General features: G+C 42.1%; 1 protein-coding gene across 2 annotated transcripts; it reads right to left on the bottom strand.

Moving 5' to 3' along the window:
• Positions 1-1,063: 1,063 nt before the first annotated feature.
• On the bottom strand, positions 1,064-8,053 carry LOC123175011 (RGS domain-containing serine/threonine-protein kinase A-like). Of its 2 annotated transcripts, none has more exons than XM_044590131.1 (13): positions 7,378-8,053; positions 5,482-5,911; positions 4,712-5,348; positions 4,466-4,506; positions 4,317-4,385; positions 3,862-3,962; positions 3,412-3,490; positions 2,792-2,890; positions 2,658-2,726; positions 2,483-2,532; positions 2,282-2,395; positions 1,742-1,836; positions 1,064-1,673 (listed from the first exon to the last, which is right to left on the bottom strand). In XM_044590131.1, exons 1-12 carry the CDS (start codon positions 7,707-7,709, stop codon positions 1,782-1,784), a joined length of 2,076 nt encoding a protein of 691 aa, XP_044446066.1. In that variant the 5' UTR covers positions 7,710-8,053; the 3' UTR covers positions 1,064-1,673; positions 1,742-1,781. The 2 variants fall into 2 exon arrangements, with proteins under 2 accessions (XP_044446066.1, XP_044446065.1); XM_044590130.1 differs by having other exon boundaries at positions 2,314-2,395; positions 7,378-8,051.
• Positions 8,054-10,131: the final 2,078 nt, after the last annotated feature.

Raw genomic sequence — 10,131 nt, 5'->3', positions numbered from 1 at the left:
TGATTGGCCATGCAACTGAGAGCCCATTGATCGTCCCTGCCCAAGAGCGCTTTCAAAATGATTCATCGCGATTAACTGCTTGCTTGATTGATTAAGTACACAAATAATTAACGACATACCTAATTCTCTGCATGCCTAATTAACCGTCAACCAAATCAATTAATTATCTGACTAATTGTAAAATATCCCTACTTCTAATTATCTATAGGCATAAATAATTGTCTAACAAATTAATTAATTGCATTAATCACTCAACTTCCAAATTGATTCGGTGCAAAAAAATCCTATTTAAATGGACCTAATTAATTGCATATGTAATTAACTGCCTAGCTAATTAATTGCTTCAATGGTTTGATTTGAAAATTGATTTAGTGCTCGATTTTTTAAATATTTTCACATGAATGGCTTCTACAAACGCCAATGATGACGACTACCGAGTAATATTGGACACATTCACTTAACGAATTTCTTGACATTTAAATGGACACACTTGATTTGAGAATGTAGCTTGTCTGGCTCTACAAGAAATATAATATGACCGAGTCCACGTGGCGGTCTGATGACCCGCCTTCCCCCACGGCCGTCCTCGACCCCGTGATCCACGCCCTGGCATTCTCAAGCACCGTGCCAGCGTTAGGCCCGGCCACGACATCTTCCATGGTGTCGTGCACGACGTCCCTTCGCAGGGGCGCCCAGATGCTGCACCCATATGAAACTTGTGATTCTTAATTAATAGTAGAGATAATGATAATAATAAATGACATAGCGCGCGGGATTAGTGATTTCATTTTATTATGGAAGGTTATCGAGAAAAATCTTATGTCTGTCTTTTAGGAAGATGATCTCACATATATGATGCAATTTCTGAATTCTTAACTACTTATTGTTTACGTAATTGAATTGAATCAACACCTACCAAAGAAAGCATGAAACAAGATCCCCTTAATGGGATATGTTTTTTAATGGGAGGGAAAGAAACCAGTGGGAGTTGGTGATGGGACAAAGAAAAACCAGACGAAAATAAATCGCACCAGGCTATCAACTGCTCCATTAAGAGTAGAGATTACTTTAGAAAAATGCCTTATAATTTGAAATAGGGAAAGTGCGTACAGTAACCACCCTTTCGATTTTGATCGTGGTGCATGCTGCAAACGAATAAGATCGTTCAAACTCCCAAGCCATTGAGCTTCCCTAACTAGTCACACCAGAAAGGATGTATGTATACAAGTCTTGGTATACAAAAAATCCATCAAGAACTGATCAAGGCGTCCCTCCTACAGTGCCTCGAACGACTGTTATGTGACGAGTGTTCGTTCTATGGCCTTCCTCTCCGGAAAGAAACTGCGTCTCAGGGCTTCAGCCTCGCGATCCATCAAGCTTAAAACCACCTTTCAGGCACCTTGTCTCGATTCCCACCACAGTTCCTCCCGGGGTAAGCATGGAGGACTTCGTCGAACCTTCCGGATCGAGCCCAATGGCCCATTTTCATAAATGGCAAATACACAATCCATCCAAATCGGGGCCTGAGCCTTAGCTAGCCATCATCAACGCTCATCTTTTCAGCGCCTTTCCCAGCCGCGCTCCGCTGCATCTGCACCTGCAGGGCGTGTTTCTTTTGCAGCTCACGGAGCCTCTCCAGGAGTTCTTGGAATGAAGGGCGGCGCTGTGGGTCACTGCTCGAAGAAAAGGATGATGGGTTAGCGGGAATCGGTTTATTGTTAGTACAGTAAGTAGTATGTACCTGTCCCAACAACTCTCAATCATTGATACCCACTGAGGATCTATGTCACTCGGAATTTCCAATCTGTGGTCCATGAAACCCACAGCTCCGATAACCTGCGCCGCATGGATCAGAATGTTACGAATTTCTTGTACTTCAGCACGGTTACATAAGCAAAAAACTGAGTTTGTCTTAAAATGCAATGGTGGCTATTTCACTTCTAATAGGAAATCTATCATTCACCAGTAAGCTGCTACTCCCTCCGTTCCATAATTCTTGCCGTGGTTTTAGTTCAAGAATTATGGAACGTAGGGAGTACTTATTTTGCAAGGAGACATTCTACGGTAAACATCTCAGTATTAATCTTGCCGCCAGACTGAAAGGTAGATGGGAAGATATATGAAGCAAAAAATATTGAACTTATATCTTCTTGTTGTATCTAAGTAGACTAATAACGCAGATGATCTTGCAACCTATCACTATCTGCTCAAGGAAACATAGATACCAATTTCACAATCACATAGTCGCTACAGAATATATGATCGAAAATCGTGTGAATACCTAAACAACAGAAATACATAGCAAAATTGGACCTGCATTGTATTGAGAGTATCCCAAGGAATCTTCTGAGTAACAAGCTCCCATAGGACCACTCCGTAGCTGTACACGTCAGACCTATCATGTAGAAGAAAGGAATGTATGAGAAATCATTTGCAGATTGCGGGAACATCTATTGTATTAAAATGGTCCCATTGAGCTTACTTTTCATTTGAAGGTTCATTACGTAGCACTTCTGGAGCCATCCACTGTGGCTGGATGTTAAAGCTAAGATATCAGATATTTAGAACAGAAAAAAAATATGATGATTGTAACGTTTCTTTCTATTTTGTCAGTCTAGATAATACATGTAAAAAAGGTAATGTTTGCTTGTACTTACTGTTCCTTTCCCAGTTTTTGTAGTCAGGAATGTTTCGATTTTGAGGCGTGAAAGACCAAAGTCCGCAACCTAATTGAACCAAGTGAATGAGAAGAGAAAGTGTAAAGTAAGGAAAACTAAGATCCAACAGTTACCTTAACAGTCCAGTTCTTATCAACCAACAGATTTGACGATTTTAGATCACGATGTACAACGGTGGGGCTGGAACTGTGAAGATAATTCATGCCCCTTGCCTGAAAAATATTTTAAAATGTATTTAAGATCTCCATGACGATAAAATCTTCCATAAAACCAAACCATGTACTTGTCAAACAAAATATAAGGTAATTTTGTCTCCATGGATTTAGAGGCCCTGGCAAGAACAAGCATGATAAAGGATTAGTTGACTATTAGTGTTTCGTATCATAATCACATGAATTATGACTGGCCTTTAGTGAAAGAACCTTCAAGTAAGACACAGTAACAGACTGTAAACACGAGATATCCTGTTAGATGTAAGGTGCATGACACCATTGCCTGTACTTTTCCATTTTCTTACACTGAAAGTTGGGATATGGCCTACTATTGGGTACATAAGAAAACTCCAGTTTTTCTTCTACACACTTGCCAAAAATAATTATTTGCCTATTCAATAAATCTCTGAACTTCTGCACGTGAAGAATGTTTTATCCAGTTGTTCATTCCTCAAACTTCCATAGAATTTAACTGGCTTGTCATTTACTAGAAACTAGCTGTTCAACGTAAGTGCACTCACGATGTCTATAGCCATGTGAACTCGCCGTCTTGGATCCAACTTGCCAGTGGTTTTTCGTAGTAAGCGAAACAAGCTCCCTCTGCATGACAGGACTCAGTACAGTGTGATACATAATTAATAAGAAATATTGGCCCGAATGTTAATGTTTGAAATTCTGAAACAGAATACATCATTGAAATACCAGCCGACTTGAGGAACAGTGAAAACAACAAGTAGGCAGTTACTACTCGGACAACTCACCTAAAAATACTAACCAGATTTAAAATTGTGCCAGATAGTTAAGAACTCGGCAGTTGGCACAATACACATACTCTACTGTTATTACTCCCTATTACTTTTACTGAGTGAGATCATAAGCCATATAGATAGACTGTGTAGTGACCTAATCCTTCTTTTGCACCAAGCAAAGGAGAAAGTAATTACCAGACATGTAGGAGATGTAAAGCATACCGTGGGAGAAATTCCGTAACAATACAAAGCCGTTCCTGAGAAGCAACTGCACCCATGAAAAGTATAATATTGGGATGACGTAGCTTCTTCATCAGTGACACCTACATATTAGTCGGAAGCAAATGCAATCATGACCACAAACTACGAAACTAGAAAGTTAACAATGTACTGTTGATTGCAACAGCCCACAAAAAAACTATATACGAAAGAAACAAGGTGACTGTACAAAAAAACTGTATCCTTTCTTCTTCATTTTTATCTACATGATTACATCAACATAGAATAACGAAAATAACTATCATGTCTCATAAAAAAACTAATATCGGTTCTGTGAATACCAGGGAGTCAAATTACCAAGTATCTGACTCGACAACAGAATGGGTACACTATAGTTCTGTTAACAAAATATCCAACTGAGAGTGAACAACAAGTGAATTTAGATATGGATGTCTAACCTCTTGTCTGAAGGTACGTATCATTTCTTCTGAATATTCCTGCCTGGAGAATACTTTAACTGCCACATCCTACAGGGGCATTGATAGACATTCAAAACATATTTTTAAGGTTTAAATATTTACCCATAATTACGGTAGACTATGCATACCGATCCATACCACAAAGCATGATACACTGTTCCGCAAGAACCTGCGTGGATCAAACATGAACATAGAGGAAATGAATGATTTCTATTTAGAAAGGAATAGGATAGCAATACCAACTTCCATGCAGCATAAATCATTTGAAGTACATATCAACAAGAGATGTGAGTATCCACGTCTGCAGCCAGAGGGAATTGCAATTTCTCTCTCGAAAATAAAAGGAGAACCAGGGTAAAGTGAGAATTAACTACCTTCACCTACTTGTTCTCCAAGTGTTAGGTCTTCCCACAAGATCTCATAATCTAGGCAGTCTGCTTCATAATCTACTCTCTCGATAGGACTGCTGTTACTACTTACAGTGCTGCTCATGGTACTACTTGTGCTGTTATTGTTGAAAGTCCACCAGGAACCTGATACCTCATATTTGCCTGCCTGGGCGTATTCAGTGTCCTTGCTGTCTGGAATTATGATAGGCTCTAGAACTGGTACTCCCTGACGAATCTGAGTGTTCTCTTGCTTATCATGTAACGGTGGTGAAGTCATGTTATTCTTTCCACAACCACCATCGTTTTCATTTCCTTTCCAAGGCCATGATATCCCCTTCTTGGTCAATAATGCCTCTGCCTTTGAACTAAAAATCTTCTGAAATCCTCCTTTTCCTTGTCCTGAATCATCACTATTTGTTTTTCTTGAGTTTACAGGTGATTTCTCTTCGGTAACAAAGGTACCATGCAGTACATCCCCACCTGGGGTGCTTGCTTCACTTGATGTCAACTCTTCCCTGGCATCATGATCAGAATACTGACCCTGGCGACCATTACCATCCTGTTCGTCGCAACTCTGACCTGACCTGATCCGAGAACGAACTCTACTTGTAACCTTTGTAGCCTGTGTTGTCATTCTAGAAATCAAGAAAAGAATACACTAGGAAAATAAATTAAGAAGAAATACCAGAAGAGAAACATTCTATTGAAACCAACAGTGCAGCCGTTTCTTTTGTTTGCTCAGAAATGCGACTCACCAAATTTGTTATCTTAGACGTGATGGCAGATTGTAGAGGTTCTTGGGAGTCTGACAAACATTTTTGTGGCAAGCCACTTTTAGGCTTGTTGTTAACTTGTAAATGGGGCTTTGCTGAATTTGGATAGGATTTCCCTACGACTGAAGGACCAACTATTTCCTCCAATATCCGTGCATCACCTGACAGACAGGTGAGGCCCACCAAGCTACCATCTTCATCATATAAAGGAGTGTTATTCACAACAACAGAAAACCGCTCTCCTGACTTGTGCTTGACAGGAAACTTCCCTCTCCAACACTTGCCCATAAATATATTACGGATAATCTCATGTGCTGGACTGAAATCACAAGGATCACAGATTAATTCAAGGAGATCCTGGCCAATCGCTTCTGATGAACAATAGCCATATAGATGCTCGGCAAATCGGTTCCTAGGTTACAGAAAAAATGGGAGAACTTAGTATTAAGATGTACATTTTTATAAGAAAATAGTGTAAGATGTACTTATTCATAGCATAAAACAGAGATAACGGCCATGAGGTGCATCATGAAATGCATATTTCATAAGAAAATTTTCCTACTTGTTGAGATGAGCCGGCGACCAGACAAGAGCATTACACCAATTAGATGCATCACGATAAGCAAAATATTTGGGGGAAAAATGCAACCCTGATAAATATCCATCATTATCACAAAGGTCCCAAAGACATGCGGGATTAGGCACAAAGTGTTGACGTTTTTAATCCTAATCTGAGATCACAGGTCTTAAAAGGCACACATGATGCTTCCAGATTTGTTTACTTTTTTGAGAGGTTAAGTTTGTTTATTTTACTATGTAAAATAAAATACTAAAACAGCACACTATATTTTTTAGCGATACATCCAATTATGCAGCAAGGCAGAAAAAAAAACTTGAAATGATACGTCTAGTAACTTTATGAGAACCCTTTCTCAGTTTTATCACTCGAGTTAACCTAACCTTGCCATATCAAGTTCCAACACATGATAAAAGATGACAAGCAGCAACCAAAATACCTTATAAATCCAATTAGCTTGTTCCAACACATGATATTACAATTTTATCATTAGGTGGGGCACACCATATAATTTACTCCCTCCGTTCCATAACGTTGTGCATATAGATTTTTTGAAAAGTCAACCTCACAATCTTTGACCAAGTTTTTCGAGAAAAACATTTACATCTAGAATGCCAAGCATATATCATTACATTCACTGTAAGTAGTTACATATTTTATATATTTGGTATTGTAGATATAAATAAATTTCTCTATAAACTTGGTCAAAGTTTGCAAAGTTTGACTTTTGAAAAAATCTATACGCACTACATTATGGAACAGATGAAGTATTATATTTGTTTATTAGGTGGCCCACACTATATAATCGCAGAACAGTTATGCTCAATACTGAATAAGGAAGAGCATTCAAGGTTTGTGATCTCTCCATATAGTCTTTGAAGCCTCTCTATGATATGAAAGCAAGCCCTGCGGGTGGCTTAGATGAGGCGGCACATCCCCACCCTCGGCCTTCGACGTGTATACTAACTATGAACATAACATCCATCCTTGTGAATTTAACAACTGAATTCCTCCCAACACACAACTGGTTTTCCAATGGCATGCAAGATACGGCTAATGGAGCAGCGAACAGTTGAATGCAACCCCGAAGGAGAAACATTGTTTCAAACTAAGTTTGGAGTCATGTCTTGATTTGTGTATAGTTGGCTGCAGCATTTATTTGTTCACTCCCGGGCCCTATATATGAAAATGACTGGTTCCAATAATAGTATTACAGTCCAATCGTGTGGTGCAGCAGCATTCCATCAAACAGTTGATGAGCATTGAGCAGGCAGGCAAGAGGTGCAAGGAAGGAAGCTCACCAGTACAAGACCTTGCCTTCAAGGGAAATGACATGCACGGCCTGCCCCAGCGACTGCAGTATCCTGTGGCAGTGCCTGTCGGACAGCCCGGGGCGCTGCGGGCGCGAGGAGGAGGAGGAGGAGGATTGGTGAAGCAAGGCCAGAGCGCGGCCCCTCGACGACGTAGCCTGCTGCAGCGCGGGGAAGGGGCGGCGCGGAGGCGGAGGCGGAGGCGGAGGCGGAGACGCGGAGGAGTGGCCTTGCCCGGGGATAAGCTTGCCTATCTCCCGCTTGAGCTCCTCCTGGCCCTCTTCCAGCACCCGTATCTTCCTCAGGAGCTCATCCGGCTCCATCGCCGGCCAAGAGACCAGACCACAGTCGGATCAAATCAAATGGTAGTAGGCCAAGGCACCCGCCCGCCGCGTCTTTTGTGGGAGAGTTGTGCAAGCAAGGCGAGGAGGTGGAGGCCCCAAATGGCGGGGCGCCTTTTATTGGACGACAAATTTGGCGCAATTCGCTTCCAGGAGGCAACAGAAGTGAGCTCCTACACGTCTGTCCCCTCTCAAGGTTCAACAATGGGAGGAAGAAGCAAGCTGCAAGGATTTCCAGGTTGTTGCCTATATGATGTCTTTCCTTTTTTTTCTTTGCTTAGAGCTGGAGCAAATGAGATGGAATCTATCTATCCCAGTCGTCTCTCTCTTTCCCTTTTCCTTTCTTTGTGTATGGCTTTGGCTATGGACCTGTTCTTCCACCATTTATTTATTTATTTATTATCTCCAGAATCGGCTCCTTGTTTACTTGTCTGAGTTGAATTTTGTTCTGGGGACCGACGGATGCTGCTAGCTAGATCATCTCGGGCCGCCTCTCTCTGTTGTCGCCATCCGCCTCCAAATGTTGCAACTTGCGAGCGTCTGTCCACCTCATCGCCTTGCCTTGGAAAAAGCATCTTTGTTTCCATTAACGGCAATCCTACTAAACTAGTATTCCTCCTGCCTGCTATTACTGGTCTCGCCATATTCTGCATTATACTATTATCTCATGAAGATTAGTCTTCTTTTCTGCTGGATGTCATGTGACCGGTATCATCTCATCTGTGGGCTGTGCTTTGGTGCCTAGTGCGTCTCCTGCTGAGGTGTGAGGGAGCACCCATCGCTTTTTTGGACCACAGCTTTGCCCAAAAGGTTCATCACAGCTTTGCACCATCTGGCGTATCTTCTCTACTCTATTCATCTTCATCCTGTCTCACATGTTTATTATTCTTTTTTATTTTCCGTGGTTGACGTACACGTGCCGTGCTACACCATGATAACGTACTCTACATTTTATGTAGTACAAGATTCTTTTGATCAACTTACACCTTTTTTTTAAAACAACTTAAACCACCTTAATGTGTGTGGGTGTGAATAATGGAATGCATCCAGTGCTAGCAAAGTACTCATTCTGTCTCAAAATATAAGACTTTTTTTTATAATTAGGGAAGGAAGAATGGATCCACCCATGTGAATTGCACAAATACGTTTGGCTGCATGTGCCAAACAACTCCATACGTATGCACGTTCTTATGAATGTTGAGCGTACAAATAATAACATTACCACCCTCACAGAAAAGTTAATAATTCCCAAGTGCATCTTCTGTCATTCTCACTAGAAAAACTTGATTAACATGTATGTGTTTGTGTGAAAGTGATATCAATTCAGCAAGTCAGGGCGCACCTCATTGATTCTGCAAGTCATGCTCGCGGATCTACCTGCCGGCGTAAGCTGCTGGTGCCATGTGGTTTTGTGGTGGCTCTTTGGTGGTGCTGTTGCGGTGGCTTCGTGGGAGGTGTGGTGTTGGGTGATGCTCCGGGCGAAAGCTTGTCAGGTTTTTGCCGGCTGACAGCATCGGCGTCCATGGACGTCGTTTCACCCTTTTGAAGGTGCAGGCGTGCAGCCATGGATTCCATCCCCATGCACACCCTTGGATCCAGTTTTTTGAGTGAAAGCCTAAGGCACGATCAGGTAGGGCGACAGTGTCGGCATTGCCGCTTCACTCTTTGGGGCGTCGTCTTGAATACCTATGGATCTCGTTCACGCTCTCCATGTGCTAGACGCTCATGACATTGTGCCCAACCGACAATGTGGTGGTTTCGCGTTGAGTTTGGCAACAATGATGATAGTCGGAGGTGTAGAGTCGCAACATGCCTTCTGTAGTTGGCGTGCTCGACATGTTTCTTCTTTGTCTCACCATGTCGTCGCAGAACCGGAACTGCCCTGGAGGTGCCTACGTGGTGACGATGACATGTGATTGGTGGTCTTCGAGGTGGCATTGGATCCGGAGAGGCGGTGTGGCGTGCGCACGGATCTGAGGTGTGACTCGTGAAAGCAGAGCTTGCATGCAGCTTCCTCTCACTCAGCATGCACTCCAACCATGTCGCGAGGGCTCCGCCTCCTCCTTCAGCTCCGGCGACCACGAGTTGCACGACAAGACTGTCATACTGCGCACATCAGTTATTCAAGGAAATGCCGCAGAGAGATAGAGAGGTCTTGAGAGAGAGGATTGTTGACGCTGGCAAGCGAGCCTGGTGAAAGGGATAGTTATTGACCAGAGGGGGGAGTGAATGAGAGAGTTTTTATCAAACTCTTCAAAACAAGCAAATTCTTCGAAGATGCGGAAGCAATAGCAGTACGAAGCAATGCTAGGGAGAAGTAAAACTAAGCTAAGCATGCAATCGATGAGAGAATAAAGTCATCAAGACTAAAGATAGCATGCAAACAAGATAGAAGGAACAGTAA

Source organism: Triticum aestivum, unplaced genomic scaffold (genome assembly GCF_018294505.1).
Source record: "Triticum aestivum cultivar Chinese Spring unplaced genomic scaffold, IWGSC CS RefSeq v2.1 scaffold87185, whole genome shotgun sequence".
In the NCBI taxonomy this organism is placed as follows: domain Eukaryota; kingdom Viridiplantae; phylum Streptophyta; class Magnoliopsida; order Poales; family Poaceae; genus Triticum; species Triticum aestivum.
This window is presented reverse-complemented; position numbering and strand designations above follow the sequence as displayed.

Excerpts from the sequence above, each read along its gene's own strand:
- LOC123175011 (XM_044590130.1), bottom strand. The coding sequence starts at position 7,709 with ATGGAGCCGGATGAGCTCCTGAGGAAGATACGGGTGCTGGAAGAGGGC. Across the intron at positions 2,727-2,791 it reads ATAAGAACTGGACTGTTAAG|GTTGCGGACTTTGGTCTTTC; the intron begins GTAACTGTTGGA and ends TGGTTCAATTAG. Across the intron at positions 2,396-2,482 it reads AATGAACCTTCAAATGAAAA|GTCTGACGTGTACAGCTACG; the intron begins GTAAGCTCAATG and ends TCTACATGATAG.